Source organism: Bombus flavifrons, chromosome 16, assembly GCF_040668555.2.
Source record: "Bombus flavifrons isolate JBK064 chromosome 16, iyBomFlav1_principal, whole genome shotgun sequence".
Classification (NCBI taxonomy): Eukaryota; Metazoa; Arthropoda; class Insecta; order Hymenoptera; family Apidae; genus Bombus; species Bombus flavifrons.
Genome location: NC_138457.1, coordinates 10,046,118 through 10,065,615, shown reverse-complemented (window position 1 = coordinate 10,065,615; position 19,498 = coordinate 10,046,118). Strand labels below are relative to the sequence as shown.

General features: G+C 38.3%; 1 protein-coding gene across 21 annotated transcripts in view; it reads left to right on the top strand.

The window, feature by feature from the left end:
• Positions 1-19,498, top strand: part of heph (polypyrimidine tract-binding protein 1 heph) — a 415,917-nt gene that overhangs the window by 360,422 nt on the left and 35,997 nt on the right. For all 21 annotated transcript variants that reach the window (XM_069130464.1, XM_069130468.1, XM_069130475.1 and 18 more), the window contains one exon: positions 12,327-12,467. In XM_069130464.1, coding sequence (XP_068986565.1) covers positions 12,327-12,467 — 141 coding nt within the window. The remainder of the gene's footprint in view (positions 1-12,326; positions 12,468-19,498) is intronic.

Here is a 19,498-nt window from a genome sequence, read left to right as displayed (position 1 = left end):
ATTACACGAATATATTGGAAATATCATCGCTATACATATTACCACATCGCTATCGTTACTGAATCATCGTCGTAATATAAAAAAACAATTTACATATCTCTCCATCTTAATTCCCCGCAACAAATTTCTTCAGTAGCAACTTCCCGAGAACTATAATATATTTAATTAATGTACCGATATAAAGTATCTACTAAATAACAATTTACAATCGGTACTAGTATAGCGTATAAAGTATTATACAGAGCAAAAGGTGATAAAAAGGAAGTGATTCTTGCGATCTCGTGAAAAGACGAGAGCTGTCGCCGGGGTGAAAGGACTGGCAACACGAGGCGAGATACTCGTTTGATATTTTCTTTTTTTTTTCGCCCCATTTCGACGTTGCCGGGGGATGAAATATGAGTAAAATGGATAACGCGAACGAGTTGCGGCCGGAAAATGGAACCCGACTGGCTGAAAGAACGGGGACTGGTGTTTGGATTTCTCACGTAGCCAACCTGAAACGCGAGGAATGATGATGCACGTCGCTTGCTGCTCGTGCGATTAAAATCCTGAAACGAGAAGCTAAACGCCGCTCGCCTAAATGGAATCGTGATTGCGTACCCAATTAAAGAATTCCGACGGCCATATTCGATTCAGCCGTCGCGCGTCTATTTGATCGATTTTTGTGTCGGGAGTTAAGGTTATGGATTTTATATCTATCAAGTTCCTATATCTACATGGATGGAAGTGGACGCGAGATGGATTCTTTACGCTGGTGTTGGATTAGCGATAGCGATGATATCTAATATGGCGTTAGAATGAAATTGGCAAATATTCTTCGTATAATTGCTACTTGGAAGTATATCTATACTTACTGCTACATTTAAGTAACCTTAACTGTACCTACGATATAACTTTGACTTCGGAGAACTAACTACGTTACCATTAACTAAACTAACTAAGAAAGGAAAAATAAAGATGCGAGGAAAGACACCTGAAGCTCGCAGGGAACAAAGCATCATCGAGGCTTCATAGCGTTCAAACCGAACGTTCAAAACCGAAGATCCGTATCCTTAAGAGGTCGATCGTCGGATCATCGACTTCGATCACGTGCAATTCCATCGACTTGCGGCTTTTTTCTCTCTGCGTGAGGCCACCAAAGGATTCCTGGATTCCATCGCCAGCCTGTTTTTCGGCAGTCAACCGTCCTTTTCCCTGGTTTTCGCTTTTAATGCTGCTACCTCATTCGTTGAGGATAAAGGAGCGCGTTCATTGGACAATATTACGAGAGGGATCCGCGGCCGTCAAAATGATGGAGTGGCTAGGCAGCCAGACGAACTCTTCTGCAGCCAGAATAATCAGTCTTCTCGGCCTGTTTCCGCCCAGCTCGTTTTTCTCTTTCTGCCTAACTGCACGGGGCCTCTCGCTCTCTTTTACGTCCCCGATGCTATTTCCGCGATCAGAGTGCTAAGCGAAATGCAAAGTTGGACAGGCAGGCTTCTTTTTCTGACGAAATACCGCCACCTTCCTTGTTCTTCCTGTTTCCTCCGTGATATTTTTGCCAGATTTATGGAGATGAAGTTGTATGGTGAGTATTTCCACTATACTCTAGTTGGCGGGGCTCGGTTTTAGCTTGAAGGGTGCTCGGAAATTACTTTACGGGCTTTTTCACTTTTTGCCTGTATTAGAATTTTAGAAATTCTCAATTCGCGATTCTTCTGATTCCTCTGTTGGTTGTTACGGGGTGAATCTGGATTTTGAGAGAATGATAGCGTTGTGATAAAATTGGATACGAGTAATATTGCTCGGTTTGAAATTCTTAGTTCGGAATTCACGATTGATACGTTTCGATGTTCCTAAATCTTCAGAATCTCCCGATTCACGTTCCATATCGTCATTCTCTAGAATATAACTCACTCCTCACGATCCAAGAAAAATCCACTCTTCGTCCCTCGAAGCCTTCACAGACTTTCTTAATCAAATCTTCGTCTCTAAAACATGTTATACGATACAAGTAAAAATTCACTTCTCGGACCAATTCACTTTTACTGGCCCCTGCCTCTACGTTCATTCCTAGACAAATGATCCTGAATCAGATATTAGGATCCTAAGACAGGCTTTCCAAAACAAATTCCTGAGGTAGCGTACGAATTTTTCATCAGGGCGCCCCCCTCCTCTCCCACCCTCATCGAAACTTCCAAGAACCATTCTTCGTCGATTCGGTGGCACCCACTCGGAGAGCACCCTGTGCTTCGTTCAGGATAACAGAGAGAGGGTTGGCGGGCTCAGGATGCTCGCTCGTTTCGCAAACAAATCGCAGGTTCCTCGAGGCGGGTAGAACAGACTGGCAATTTCCTACAGACTTTCTCCGCTGTACCGTCTTTCCATCGTGTTAATTCTTAATTCCTTCATTTTCTTTTCGCGGCGCGTACGCCGTTCGCCATTTCTCCGCCGGCGGAAACAACCGTTTAAATATTTCGGATTCGACGAATAAACGGGAAAGCCTCGCACAAAATCGTACACCGGGAAATTGAACGGAGGATATTTGAAACTGTTCCGACGCTTGGCATTTCTCGGTTCGTTTTTGTTTTTCCAGATCGATCGAAGCGAATTTGTTTCTCCTTTTAATCGGAAATTGTTGGTTTATAGCGTGGAATCGAGCCTTGGTCTTGAGTCTTAGAAAATAGGTTCTAGCGGAATTCTACATTTTTTTAGAAAATTCCATTCCCTTGAAAGTAAAAGGTTGCGGAATTAACCTCGTTGTAGAATTAACTCCATAGTAGGATTAATCCTTTAACTTATAATACCAACTCATCCCCAATATTCCACAAATTCTACTCGAAACACGAGACACGCCATCCAAAATTTCCAACAAACTTCAATTTCAACTTCACAACTTCAGCGTCCAGAATTACCTCCGATACACGAAATTAACGATTACGAAGCACCAATTATGCAACACACCATTAACGCTATTTCCAGGGTAAAACTAAATGGCTTACGACTTGAAGAATTTTATACATAAACGTTCTTCGTTGTCTTAGCGGTCAATGGTTAGTTAAAGAACGTCAGCTACGAGGCTTTATATTTATTACATTCTTTCAACCCCCGTTAACCCTTACATATTCTCACGAAAGGAAATCACGCCGATACTGTGGCGCGTGATATTTTACATCAGTATGTGCTATTAATTTTAGCGATCAAACATCGATGCCGCGAAAATGTTTCAAACGAACCGATCTTTTCCAAAAATTGCGACACTCCGGCGATCGTTCAGTTATGGTATTAACCTCGGTTTTGTTTTCAAAAAACTGCGATAGCCTTGGAGGGTTGAAAAGTCGAGCAACTGATAGAACGCCACCAGCATTGTTATTTATCGTCGCGGCTTCTATTATTTGGTCCGTTACCATTCTCGAAAGAACCACATCCCGCGGCGTGCTCTCCATCGATGTATATTTAACCGGACGACGAGCCGTGGGGTTGCTCTTCGCTACGTCGAAACGTTTTCCGCGAATGTGGATCATGAGGTCACTCGACGAGCCGCTTCTCCCTATCACTTCGTCTTTCACGTTCGCCTTCCTTCGTCGTTTATCTTTGTTAACTCGGGGAATAATGTATCGCCGGGTGAATTTGCGAATTCCTTTCCGTGCTCTTTGTTTCTTTTCGTGCTTCGAAGGGTCGATGTTGGAACGCGTTCGGGCTTTTCGCTGTGAAAGGGACCGGTGCGACGAGTGGAATTATTAATTAGATTCGACTTTTGTTCTTCGTAGTTATTTTTCTTTTCGCGTGTACGATACACTTACACATTGCGTCGGAAGTTGACCGATACGATCATGACTCGTTGCAGTGCTAACGAAATTGTAAAACGTTGTACGCGACACGTACGATGTGAAGATAAATTTCCTATGGGCAGCAAATATGGGAAGTGAATAGTTTCGCGAGTCAGTGTACATCGTAATCTCCAGGATTCCTAAAGCAGTTGAAGAAAGACCGTCGATGCAACATCCTTCGCTGTAAACCAACCAAAGGATCAAATAAAAATCCGAAAATGCTTCAACGAAAATGACAAAAATACGGGAGCACAACCGTAATAAAGATCCAAGGGATTTACAGCATGTATAAGACAGTGCAGCGGCATGTTGGATGGGAAACGAAGAGAAATCGAGGATTTGTGAAATATAGGAACACAACTGGAAATAGTGGATACCCTGGAAACGTTGAGATATGGAAAAGCGTAAGAAACCGGGGTGCACCGTGAGGAAATACGAGAATTGGCCGGTTCCGGACGCGAATAAACATCAAATTTGAGAAATGCGGAGATGCTGTGCAATCGTATCTTATCTACTCTGACAATTCCGGAAAGATTGCGAGGAAACAGAAAGAATCGAAAGAGATCTATTTCGAATCTTCGGATTCTGATTAATATTCTGGAGACTTGTTCGAGGTTTATAGAGTCTTACGTGCATTCTTGCATCGCATACTATGAGACTGCTATTTACCGTTAACTTGATTTATATCGATCCTCTTTTGTCCAATCAGTAATATTTTTAGACATTTCATTTTTGTTTAGAAAAGGAAATTTTTATTTGGACAGAGAGATACATTTTTATTTAGAGCGCACAAAGCAATATGGATTTCATTTTTCGAATGAAAAAGATTGGACGATTTTTCCTGAAAAATAGTCGAAATTTTCTCGACTAATTTTTCATTCAAAAATAAACAGAACGGTTTTCCCAAAAATAAAATGTAAAGAGGAAAAAGTTTATTACTTTGTGTGTTGGCATTTTGGGATATCAATAATATTGACAACACGGAATGCTAAATAATTTCTTCTGAAATAACAGAGAAATTGCAAAAGATGCTATTTCGGTATATTTACTTTACTCCATCCTATAAGAAAGCTTGCTGCATATATAAGGAACCCTCGACCCTCGTTATCCGCGGTCGAACGACGATATAAAAGCTTTCAATCGCGCTATACTCTTTGGATCCGAGTGCAGAAGTAAAAGGCTCGGACTATATCAGTTGCAACAAGTAGCGTGGTATGTTATGGTAATGTTCTCAGTCCGAGCACTTACGGTTAGTTGAGGGACGAACCATCAGAAGGGGTTGGAAACTACCCTTTAGAGTAGTTATTTCGCCTGTTGAAAGCTGCTTCATTCGAGTGCATAGTCAAAGTAACGGTCTCCGCCGAGGCAAGATTGCTCGTCGAAAGTTCTTGGATTATTTCGCCTTATAACTCGCGAGCTCGTTTCTCTTTTCCTTCCTGAGTCTGGCGTATTAAAATATCAAAAAATGATGTATTTCTATCATTCCATGATTCTGTCGATCTTCCATTTAAACTTTTCATTGTAAGGTAGACTAGGCTATATTATATGAATTTTTCTTTTACTTTCCATTTACGTTTTCGTGACAGGTAGTTTTAATTGAATTTTGTGAAAATGGAAATTTGATTAATTTTTCCGTGAAATGTACTTTTTACTCTAGGATTGAAAACTATTCTTTTATACCCTCGCTTCTGAGAATTCCTTGGAATTTTTCACGTTTCTTCGAAGTAGCGTGTATCGTTTAAATTTTCCTTTTGACGATAGCTAGTTTTAATTGAATTTCGTAGAAATGGAAGTTTCTAATTTTTTCCGTGAAGCTGCAAGATCGAATCTGGATCATTATACCTTCGTTACGCCCTCGCAGTTCTTTCGCTTACTATACATACGTGCATAAATTATTCTTCCACTAATTACATTCTTTGATAACAATTTACCGAGCGAAATCGAATTCAAATAAATTGCATTCTCGTTTAAAAAGGCTGTCACGGTTCGGAAAACACGAGGACACGTCCGTTGTAAAAACACAATGTACAAATGGGAAATTTTCAGGAAGTTGCAAGCAAAAACTGGGTTAAAAGTTTCGGAATTATAAATTGGCCGAAACTCCGGGGCAATTCCTTCAGGCACCAGCGCATCCGCGTTCATCTATCATTAAGCACGATTTACAAGAGCGACTCGGAAACAACGGACGCGTCTATTGTGTCGGGCAACAATAATACGTTAAACTTGCATTCAGAACGGTTGTTTTGGTGGCTGCAATCTCTGAAAACGATCGCCAACCTCGCAGAATCGCTCGATTCACCCATGAATATCGCGATTCGTATTTCGATGCAACGGTTCGCGAATACCTTTGTGCATCGAATAAAATCGTAAATTTTGTTGGACAATTGGTTTCGCTTATTTGAAAAATTCTTTTTGCTAAGATTCGGACGTTTCCAATGAAATTCGTGGTAATCAGAATTGTGCATAAACATCCTCTGACCGCTAACATCTTCGTCTAACGAATATTATCAAAATTAAATTTAGACGAACATGGAAGGAAATTTAGAAATTTAAATTTGCGCCCAATCCACCTTTAAACGTTCGCAATTTTTTAATTCGTTCGATTAAAATCTCATCCGAATTCTATTCAATATGCCTTTCGCAATTTCGTCCTTCAAATCGAAACACTTCTTTCCCTTTTTTCTCTATCAATCAACTGCATCTCTCTAATTCTGCCTCATTTAAAATTCCACCCTTCCCTTTTGTTTATTTAGCACCTTCGCCGCGCGTTTCGCTAACTCGTCTCCCTTTTCCCCGCTTCTTCCATTTTCCACCGTTCCTCTTTTTTTCTCTTTCCCTCTCTCTCTCCCTCTCTCTCCCTCTCTCTCTCCTTCCAGCTGTTTTACATTTCTTTCAGTGGCCACGATTTTCTTCTTATCTCCACCCTCCATCGACCTCCGTCCAGAAATTAAGGTACAAGTTTAATTGAGCCTTTCCAGCTCGCAGCTGGCGACTTTATTATCGACATTCAGTATAATTAAACCATCTGCATCTTTTTAAGCGGCGAGAAGTGCGCGTTTCTTTGAAGCTTCCTCGGCAGAAGCAAACCCTCGCTTCTTCCCCACCCCCCCTCTCATTTTCTTTCGAAAGTTTGTTCACCGAATGAGAAAACGATACGAAGTAACGTTCTAAGAATATTTTCTCGTTCGAGAACGCGTGAATTCACGTGATTTCCTTTTGCAGAAATTTGAGTCGAAATGATAGGGTAAATGCTTCGTCCTTCTTATTCTTTGGGTTTAAGCAGCGTTATAGAATTTCGTGGTATTGAAATTTAATTCAGGGCTAAGTTGGTGTAATTTTATTCAAAGTTGAATCAATTTTTTTCCGGGTGTGTTTGGTTTGTTGCTGCGGTTGATTCGGTAATTTCAATGTATCGTTCGTCGACTGAGACCTTTCTTTTTCTTTCTTTTTCGAAGAAAATTTGTAACTTGACCGCGCTACTTATTTATTAATTGACCTTGTTTCTGTGGAGAAAAAGCGTGATTTCAATTCATTATCCGTTTATCGATCTCCCCTTCTTTTAGAGAAGAATTAATTATCGTATTTTATTGTCTGTCTGAAAAATTCATTGCTTCGTGTTATGATTAATTTTTCCTCTTCCTTTTGAACAATATGTCGGTATGGATTTTTATTTGCCAATTAAATACGCACGAGAAATTATACGAATTTTTCTATTCACGGCGATCAGAAAATTCCAGAGGATCCCAAAATTTAAGGTTCCACGGTAATTTTCGCCCGTTCGGCTTTCGCTTTCGTTTCTGCAATTAGCAACCGATAAATTCTCGTGCGTGTTCACCGTAAATTTGATCCCAGGGTTCCCTTCTCCGCGTTTCCTCCTTTTTTTTTTCAAAAGAATCCCATCAGACTCGTAGATCTTCCAAGGAGGCACGTGAAATCGAAGGAATTTCCAGGCAAAGAAATGGAAAAGCATTGTGCGCCTGCGAAAATTCACCCTCTTACATCAGATTTAATTTCCTCCGGGTTTTATCACCGTATTTCGACCAGTAAGCTCGAGAGTTTCTAATGAAATCGATTTTCGGTCAGATTCGACTCGAATTGAAATGGAAATATCGATTTTATTGTCAACAAAAAAGGACGTTTTATAAGATAAACTAAAATGGAAAATAATTTTTTCTAATATCGATGAGTTTCTGAAAAGTCTGTTCTTCTATTTCGATCAATCGATATGACGTTAAAAGAAACGGAGGAAAATAGGTAGGTCAATTACAGTTTCTCATGCACAAGCACAATATTATTCTTTCACAGTGGAGTAGATGTTCGCAACGAAAAATGTTTTAGGTTTTAAAAAATTCAGAAAATTCTACATAAATACGTATAGAGCCGACTGAAAACCGGATAAAAAGTACTCTAATCTTCCTTTAACGTACCATGAAAATCAAAATTCACTTCGATCGGTCGAACCATTAAACCGATTCTCTCTACAGTTCCCGAAAAACCATCATACAAAACACATTTACTTGGTCGATGAAAGTTTTAATCCATCCTAACAAAACTCGTCGGACTCGCCATTATTCGGCAAACGCGAGTTTATGACGTGAAACTGAATATCCTGCAACACAACGTGTAGTTTTCATCAGAAAACACTTTGCACCGATGAAACGACTGAAATTATTATTGCCATGGCGCTTCGATCCAAAGACTATTAACGACGCGTCGTTCGCTGTTTAAGAAGTTATTTTAGTCCTTGAATAGTTGATGGCGCAGTGAAAAAGTTGGGAATTTTGTTTTAGACGCTGTAAGGAGGATTATTCGATGCAAACTTGGAAACGTTGCGAAAGCAAAGCGTGTTCGTTGGTTGTGTAAATATTTCATGGTTTCTCTTGTGTGTCGGCTGCTTTCAGACAAGCGAGGTTTATATTTTAATGGGGTTGATGCTGTTTATGCGTATTGTACGATAGTTGATGGTCCTTTGAACGACTCTTCGAACTTTACTCGATAGTTCCTCGAATTTTAGTTGGTAATCCTGAATTCTTTGAATTTCGATCGGCGATTCGAATGTCAAGTTTCAGTTTACGTGGAAGTATTTACCGAAAATCGAAAGTTCTTTGTGCAATATATGGAGGTTTAGAGTCAGAGATCCTTTCTGTGATACATCACAACTCGGGAATATTTTGTATGGCACAGAAAAAATTTTACATCGATATTTTTGGATCTTTCGTAAGAGGAAAGCTTGCACAGTTAGGATTCAAAGGGCGAAATTAAGCATTGGTGTATAAAGCGTGAACATTGTATTCGGACATTTCTCGATCAGTCAGATCAGATCTTAGAGAGAAGAACAGAGCCCGGGTATAAGCGTCACCGCGGAATCGTAAAGAAAGATAACCGGAAATTACTCGTGGAACGTAGTACGTATGTTTGGGAATGAAAAGCTCGCGTTACCGCGTTTCGTTGCAGCTTCGTAAACTGTTGTCGTCGCAATTGTATCCCGTGGACTCGCGTTTTATCTCCGCGTCCCGGTAACGTGGTCCGTCGTGAATCTGGATGATCCTGTTTCTTCATCCGTTCATCTTGATTACCATGTAACGACTCTGGAATTCCGCCCAGTGAATCTTTTATTTAGATCGCCGCGAGATTGTTAAACTTTGCAACTACTGTTGTTATATCTGTTTGATGAAACTTTGCGAGCTTTTGTTAAACTTTTTAACTTTTGTTAAACTCGGACATCGTTGGACACGCGCTTTGTAATTATTTTTTATTCGTTCTGCGGATGCTGATAAGTGGCAATACTCGAGAGAGAAATCCTTTCTCCGCGTTTCTTCATTTTTCGGAGGGTTCGTTAGTTAAGTTTGGAATCTTCTTGAAAAAATTCGTTAGATCGAATAATCAAAGTTCTTTGATTCGCGTCTAGATTCGCGACAAACTGCGTTAATTTCCTGTCGCATATTGATTTTCATTTTTCAAACTCTCGTGCCTCCGCTGAAACGTGCTGCGGGGATCGAAGTAATTGGTCCACGTATTTTATTTTGTCGATGTACACAACCTGTTTACTTTCATTTGAACGTGGATGACGCAAATGGATGAAAATACGCTCCTGTGACGCGTGAACTTTATTTTTTTCTGTATCCGCGGATAATCTCGAAAAATGTGTTTGCCAACATGGTACAGTTGAAAAATTCAGTAGCATCGAGCACGTGAATCCATCGATTCTATTGTTTGATAAAGAAACAATTTTATAGCGACCGTGCTACGCTTCGTTGCGGTAAAGGTATCTTTCTGTAGTAAAGGTATTTTAATTATCGAAAAAGAATTCGATTAAAATAGGAATTCAAAATTTACCGTAATCGAACTGTCGGACAAACATTCGTGTTATTTGCATGCGTTTGTACGCGATTCGAGGGCAATTTAAAGAAAAAATCCGCCGAAGAGTTCACGTGACATCAAGCCGAAATAAAAATCAGCCTTAATATCCAATAACAGTAAATCCAGGGAGGAAAAATTGGCATCGTTATACGAAGTAAAATATCGTGAACTTGGAAGATCTAGTTACGAAGACATCGACAGAGTTTCCCGTTTTTATTAGTTAATTTTATTTTATCCGTTTTACGACCTGCACGCCGCTGAATTTCCCGTAATTTCATACCCGTGTTGCTTCATAAAAATACTTCGACACGTCGGTCGTCCTTATACCCCGTGGTCATTCTAATTTTACACCAACGGTCTACGTGACCAACGACGGCCATAAATGGCACAGACTTCAAAACTACCGGAAATTCGCTGTCCCGGAAGGAAGTTTCTGTTCAACTTTGTCGCGTCGAATTATCTACGTGCGTCTCGAGCTCGTCCGTCCGAAAATTTTACGTACCAATTCGTTTTGAGAAGATCTTTCACTGATTTTTTCAGCGAAAAGGTTGCTATTGTCATTTATTTCGTTTAAAGTCGCGCGGGATTACCACGGTCATTAGCGATTTCTCATATTCGATGGCTTGTTAAATTCTGTTGCGTATCTTCGTTTCTTCGAAAAAGTTGATAATCTTTTGCTGGAACCGGATCGATGTGAGGCTGTTATTACTTAAGATTATTGTGGACGTTATATTTTTCCCTTTCTTCGTTGTATCATATATAGGACACTACGATTATGCGAGTGATCGATGGTCTCATATCGCAGACGTCACATTTAACAGGACTATTTTCCGGTATGTACGCGTGTGCCAGTCGAGCGTGTCATCGTCTTATTCTGGTTAAAGCGAAAAGGCTCTTTAAAGTAGTTTAGTGGAATTAAAGAACCAACGAATTAACTTTATGAAATTAAGAAGTTGAAAAATTCTAGTTAAATGGAAATGGAAAAGACTTTACGCGTAGACAAAAATTGTAATTACACGAAACGTGGAAGAGTTTTATATATTCCGCATTCTCTTTCGATTCTTCGCAGTCCTGTGGATTGTTAAAAACCATTTTGAAAGCTTATCTCGAATGACTGGATCGATTCCACGTCAGTCCAGCGACTAACTCGGTAACAAGTTCCTCTTTCTCGACACTTCCGGTGCCGTCGGGCTTCCATGCCGCGTTTTAATCTCCATCGTGAATTTAATGTGCCGCATTTCTTTTGCATTTTATGCTAATCGTTGGCGAAGTTGGTTCCATGGCAACACCTGATGACGGCCATGGGGTTTTGATCCTCTTTGATGTCTCAGAAAATAAAGAAACAATTTTTATATTGTTGGAACATAAAGCAATATTAATTAGTGTCCTCCGCTTAAATCTTTCAGAGAATTATATTACATTTTGTCGCATATTTCATAATTTATATTTATTTTTCAAACGTATCACTGCAAGTTAAAATTCGTAAAAGCTGTGTTTATTATATATTTATGTGAGAAATTGGAAATCAGCGAGATCTCCTGTGTATTTGTGTTTTGCATTTCAATTAATAATCAAGTTGCAATTTGAATCGAGTTGGAAATGTCGATCGGAATTTTTATATACATTTTCATTTTCACGAATGGATACATATGGATCTCGCTTTACCGAAAACACACGCGTTCGATGATCTCGACATATACTTAATACTTCTTTTTTTAAACGAAACGAATTAAATAATCGCCAATGAAATTTTTACAAATATCGTTCACATTTATTTGGAGTATTTCAAAATACTCCAAATAACATTAATGAAATTTTATCCCAATAGCGTTTTACGTATACGCCACATCTCTCGTCCAAAAGTAGTTCTTACAAAATAATGTTTCACAAATTCGTAATTTACATCAAACATTGTTGTAAACAAAAGTTATTTGATACAAATTAAATCTCGCCGCTTTTGTTCTCCTAAAAGACTTCTACCACCACTCAAGTTTCCTACTTCTTAAAGAAAAGTCTCGTCAAAATTACTGCAGTCTCGAATCTAAACTCCCAGCCAACTGTTGGAAAAGAAAAATGAAAGACTCCTTGAAAAAAGTTTCTTCCACGTTGTCAAGTGAATAGATAACTAACTGTCGTTGTTTTTCTCGTTTGTTACAGAACTCGAACAACCAAGTTGCGCTTCCTGGACAGAACCAGGTGGCCCAGACGCAAGCAGAAACTCAAGGGGGGCCCAATACCGTTCTCAGAGTCATCGTCGAGCAGATGGTCTACCCAATTTCCTTGGACGTCCTCTATCAGGTAAGTTACGACTTCTGTTTCGCCGACTATCGATTAATTTCTCGGCAACTTTAACGCTTAGCAATGATTAATCGTGTTGTATTTCTTATCGTTGCCAAGATTCGATAATTTGTAAGTTTTATAGGTTATGGACATTTCGCTAATATATTTTCCCAGCTCTGTAAAAGTTCAGTAAATAATTTCGGAAGAAATCGTGACACTTACAATTTATATCGTATAATGCAGGCTACCAGTGACTTTTCTAGAATTTGACAGATTTAAATATTTAAGAATCTGTGTCCGGTAGCATTAAAAAGAATTGAAACTTTTGAAACATTGTAAAGGATTCGCTGAATCTTCCCAAAGGAAGGTAACGGATTTAAACAACGCGTCCCAATTTTCGAGTTACAAAGTACATAATAGATTATTTGCAGCGTGAACACCGGCGATGTAAATCCAAAAGTCTGTACTTTATAGAGTTTTACCAGATAGTTTTACAGCGTTTTACAGCGATTTAAAGAAAGCCCCCCCCCCCAAAAAAAACAATCTAAAAAAGCCTGAAAAAAGCCAAATAATTGCTAAAAACAAAATATTGCTAAATTTCGATCAACTCGACTATCGTACATATTTATTTTACCTGTGAACAACTTAAAAGATCTTCTAATATTTTATAAGAAGATCCAAGTATATTAAAAAAAAAAAATTCCTTTTGGTACATCATTCTCAAAAAATTCGCCAAAAATCTACGGAATAATTATCAAATTCCGAGTTACACCACAGATTACAAGCTATTCATCTTCAAAGCATTGGCGAGGGGGTCGACGAACGACCGAGTGCGCGAACGCGAAATTTATTTGAAAACAACAGCTATACCAGGGATCAGGCACGCGTGGTAAAAACGGTCGAAATCGTTGGGAATAATGCAGGAGATGGGAAATTAATCGGATTTCGCGGCGTATCCGGCGAATTCGATTCCCGATTAATCGGATATTTTCTTCTTTCGCCGACGAGCGCGTGGATTACAATGGAAGAGGACCGCGGCATATTTCGTCCGCCGCGAGCTCGCTAGATTTTTAGCCTCGTTTTCGTTAATGGAATATTAAACAAACCGCGTTAGGTGGCGGAACATTTACCGTTTCGCTAGAATTCGACCAACCTCCGATCTTCCACTACTTCGAGTCTCCTTTGTCACTCTTACGATCCATAATTTGATTTTCCATCGAGTTTGTCGCCATTTTGTTGAGTAGTAGGACAAGATGGACGACGAAATTAGGATGGTCGGTAATGTAGGAAATGTTTGTATTATAAACCATTTGTTATTGGTTCAGTAAGCAGTGTTTTGGCAAATTTTTTAAGATTCTTGTCAGTTTCCTTCGCAAGTATCTCTTCTTTAAAATTTCTCCTTTAAAATTACACCTTGTTATGATATTCGACGTTAATTGCTTACTTTTTGACAATAAAATTGACTATCGTGATTTTTTAGATTTTGGCTCGAATTCAATTATAATTTAGAGGATTAATGGAATAGGTATAAACAATAGACAGAAGTTTCTGGATACATTTATAAAAACGTAGTAGATGCGGAAATTGCACGCATTGTTTTCCATAGGGATTGTTAAACCAGAGAGAATTATTTCATAATGGTGTTGTAAATCTGCAAGATTTTAACGGACTAAAATATGTACTTTTATATGACTGTAAAAAAGAAAAAAAAAAGAAGAAGAAAAGACAGAAACATATTCCTATATCACAATACGTATTTTTGAAGAGTATAATATGAGTTCGAGATCTGAAACGTGAATTTATAGAATCATGTTACCAGGCAAGCGTTCCGTTCAAAATATCCGGATTTTCGCTGCAGCCGAACGTGAACAACTTCCCAGCAAATATTCCCTGTTAGTTCGTCCCTTTTCATCCGCTTAATCCACTATTTTCGCAAATTTATGCTACGTTTTATAATAGTTCTGATTCATTTCGCATAAAGGCGGTTAATTTATTTTCTCCGTACTGTTCCTGAATTTTGGTCTTTTTAAATTCTATTAAATGCCAGAAATAATTATAAAAATTCTGAATTATACTTGAGCCGTGATACTTCTAGAACTAGAATTTTAATAATAGTTTTCATTATCCAAGGAATACTAATCATAGTTTTCCGATTCATTACTTATCCTCCGTTATTTTTTCATTCTGCCAAATTTTCGGGCTCAATTTTGTCAAAAAACTGAAATCTCCGATGCAATTTTCGTTCGTTTTCGCCTCGTTTTCAGCCATACAATTATCCTTGATCCTATTCGTACCGTGAATTACGGATCATCCTGTGTATACGGATTTCAGGTGACACCAAGTGTTTCAGAAGCTGTCGCTACACAGGTGCACGTATTGTATGTCACAGTGTTATGTGTGACACAGGTTCCATCAGCGTTTCAAATGTAATTCTAATTTAACATATAATTCTCTGGACTAAGCAGGACGAAAACGAGCGATTGATTGGCATAATGCAAAGTCATTGAAACAGGCAATTGTGTGGAGCTATCGCGTCACATGGTCCGTCGCACCAATTTTGGATTACCAATTCGTAATAAGGAAACGGCTTCCCCCGCCAGATTACATATTTACAGAATTACGAATAGCAATTAACGATACGCGGGAATTATGCAGCCGCGTTGTTATTGAATTAATTTGCTTGTTTCGGGTACATAGAAACCGATTCTCGTGAACGATTAATTGGCGTTCCGCGACGCTCGATTAACGAGTCGATTAAAATTATCGCGACATTATCGCCACTATTGTTGCGACTGCCGTTGCTGAAGTAAAAAGATTTCATATCATCGAAGCCATTAGATCATCGCGCAGTTGTTTCAGTTGAGATTTTACACGTCGTAGAAATCGTGAAAATGTAAAGTGTTAGTGTCAAGTATAGTAGCTGCTTATAACAGATGTACAGAATATACTTATATCCTATATAGATCGCTATAAAATATACATAGGACGTTTACCGAAATCTTGTCAATCTCTTAAAAAATCTTACAACGTATCAACGCTAACTATAAATTTTAAAATTTCTCGAGTTTCAATTAAATCGTCAGATTCTCTACGTTAGAAAATTCTGCTTCTCAAAATGAATACACAATTTCTTATTTTTGATCAGTCACAAAGCTTTTTCCGACAAATATTTGACAAATCGTGCACCGAATATATACGCTCCTACTTCTTGTAATAAATTTATGATAAATGTAACGCTTCAATGAAAGGTTAACCAAAAATATGACAAATTCCTTGATAAATACGTCGTAATTTATTACCGAAATACTCGAGGAGCGAAGTACGATAGGGAACATCGAAATTGAAAAAAATCGGCGCGATATTTCACCAATTTTTGCTTACGAGAAACTGCCGTTTCCCTATAACACTTTTTCACCGCGTTGACATGTGGGATCGATCTCGAAAGGAATGCAACCAATCTTCATCAGTATCGTACACAACTGCGTCCATCTAAACTTTTCCTCCGCTTTTTTTTTTCTTCTATCAATATTTCGACACGAAAAAATAGAAAATTCGCGCCGCGGCAAAAAGAGTAAAAAAGGGAAAAGAACGATAAAAAGTAAGAGATAACAAAAGAGTGATTCACTGTGGGGGAATGTGCTGATCGCAATCAAAGTTTAGAAAAAAAAGAAGAAAAAAAAAGGAAACGTAAGACAATACCTATTGTAACAGCGGGCTTTTTGTTAAAATAAGGCAAAATGGAAACAAAGAATCGATAGGAAAGTGAAATAGTACAGACGGTTCTATTTTATTGTTATAAAAAATATATGTACTAAAATGATTTTGAGCTAGAAGTAAAGGCCAGGTAATAGAATCTCCAATTATTCGAACGTGAAATTGGATACCTGTTAATAAGTACAAGCGAAAGAATTTGTATACGATTTCACGAATGTACGTATTGAAGGTAACAGAGATATTTTTATCGTTGGATTATTTTACCTATTTATTAGTTGCGTGTAATTCGTGCATTTGGATGTGTTTAGTAATTCCACTTTAACGAGACCCCTTTAGAAGCCGTTGAATGCGATAATCGCGGCTATTTCCGTTTTGGAGAGGGTTCCGTGAATTTTTCGGGGGTTCGTTGCGTCATGGCCCACGAATCCGGAAATTGAGGGCTTCTTTCCGGCTGAATGTCACGTGTTTTCATACGTAATGCTGACCGTGGTTATGGTATGCTAAACATGGCTTGGACCATTCTTTCTGTTGGATTCAGGTTAAGGAAAAAAAAAAAAAAAAGGAAGAAGAGGAATAAAAAGAAGAAGAACGCGCGGGGTGGCTTGTAGGGCTAGTTTGAACGAAGGTTCGCGAGATCACGAGGCGACGAAAAATGGAAAGCGTAAAAAGCGTTTCTTGCTTGCTTTCCACGCTTTTTTGCGAATAATATAGGGCTTAGGGTAATAGAGATTTATTTCGCGTTTTCTTAAGCATTTGTCAGAAATCTTGCAATTCTCTAAGGCGAGATAGTTTGTATTTAGAAAGCTATGAATTTTTATGAACATTCGTATTACGGAGGTTTGAAATTTTTAAGGTTTCCCAATTGCAAAAGTTTGAAATTTTCACGTTTTCCGTCAAAGCCGAAAATTCTCAAAGATTAGCTAAATCGTGTTTATAGAAGCATGAATTTCCGTAAACACTCACAATCTAATTACAAAGATTTGAAATTTATTGTACCATTAAATAATTCTATGTGAAACCCGAAAGTTTTCAAAGATTAGCAGCCAGCTTGTGTTTATAAAACCATGAATTTCCATAAAAATTCACAGCCTATAATTACGAAGGTTTGACATTTGCTGTATTATTAAATAATTTATACGAAAGTCGAGAATTCTGAAAGATCAGATGCATTGTGGAATCGAAGGAAGAGCCGAGAGATTCGAGAAGATTTCGCGCGGTGACTTGATGCACGGGATTTTGGTAGAAGTACAGAGTAGTAGAAAGGTGGTAAGCCGATAATGGACTGACTAGAAAACACGGCTGGATTACAGACCCTGGCATTGGCCGTTGTTTGGCCGCGTAAGTAGGCTTACGCGGCGATTTCAACGCCGAATTTACACGCATCGCGATCGCTTCGAAAGATTAGCTCCCGGCCATCACGCTAAGTCGATTCTGCCTGCTGACCGGAAGTGCTATTCCGCTGCCTTTGTTCGCTACAATGTGCATTATATAGTAACCAAGGCCTGTAACAGCTATTTCGAAGTTTCGTGGTGTTTCGCGCTATCTAATTTGTGAATCTCTGTTTGGACAAAAATTGAATAGAGAATCGAGCTGATTTTATAATACCGCGGTTATTGTAACAAAATTTCCACGTACGATGATGGCCTTTAAGAGTTGAAAAGCGTAAAATAGATTTCTACCCTTTGTAATTAGATTCTGAATATTTATGGAAATTCGTATAGATATAAAGGCGAGTAAAGAAACGGAGCCTAAGCGGAAATTTGTTTCATATACTTATTAAATATTACAACCAGTACTCTACTTGGCGTATTTTCCGTATTTTAATATACATGTTAATTAATATACGTGTTTATAGGTGGTCCGTGATTTATGAATTTTATTAGATTTTATGTTTTATCCATATCGTTTCATAGCGGCTTGATAGTGGTAGGTAATCGGGATTAGTTAATACGACGGTGTTGCTTTCACATTAGCTTAATATTACTCGTAATTTAATGGATCATTCTGGTGCATTATTCATAATGTAATTCCTGATTAGTAGTAATCAAATACGAATGGAGGAGATTATCGATGGAGATTTGTATGCTTGGTGCAGAAAAATGTATAAATTGCGTGTAATAAATTGTATTGTGACTTTCAAAAATCACGGAAAATATGAGAAATTCTAAATCGCAAGTAACGACTAGGTAAGTTATATGAAATTATAAAATAGCAAATGCGAGCAGTGGCAAAGCTGTGAGAATTTTGCGCGAGTCGTGTAGCTGCTTCGACTGCAATTCTTTGCCCGCAGCACGTAATCCTCGCGATTTAAATGAAATCGAAGCAGAACAACTGCAAAGAAATCTGCAAATATTGAAACATGGAAAATTCAAGAGAGGAGATGGTTATCCGTGGAGTTGAAACGCGAGAAATTTAATAACGGTCAGGAAGTCTGAGAAATATGCTTGGTCGTAATATTTATATTCGAATAATCGATTCAAATTAATATTAATATTTGTATCGTAATGGTCTGCCTAGATTTTTCTTACTTTATTAACCAATTCCAATTTGCAAAGTAAGAATGAAGTCGATTATATATATCGCTATGATAATACGAGAAAATTCTTGGTACAGATATTTAACACGCGGCAAATTATCTCGCAAAAATTTTATTAACTACAATCCTCATCACTCTGAAGAATGAAAAAGTGAACAACGCCCGTAATCGTAGAATTCACGGTCTTCAAGGCGAAGCAGAGTAATCGACGATAAAAACAGGAGGGTCGTTAAAAGTTTCTGCGATCAATGGCCCCTCGATAGGATACGTTTCGTTAACTTCACGGATCATTAGAAATTTTAAGACGCCGAGTAATAGCGTCTCACTGCATTATCAAGTTTTCATCGCGTCACTTCGACAGGCCACTCTTTCTTCGTCTTATTCCTTGATTATGCACCGAAGGTTTACAAGGGTAGGTGGGCACGCGTAACCGATTTCCTCATCTTTGAAATCACATCAGTGACCATTTTCGTCTAAATAAAAAACATTTAGTAATAAAATGATATTTGAAACACAGGCTGACTATAAAATTTCGATGCATTCTTAATAAATGTTTTTCTCAAAAATGTATCTAGACTTTATTACGAACACGCTGTACAATTTAAATACTTTAGGGGTAGTAATCATCGTACAAGATCAAAGAGAGAGGATGAATCTGTATAAGATAATGATAAACAACAATTAAGAGAAGGAAATAGATTTCTGTAAAAATAGTAAGAACAAATAAAAATTAAACGGAGAAACTGGATCTCTACAAATGAAATAATAAATAAAAATAAAGAAGACAAACTAGATCTCT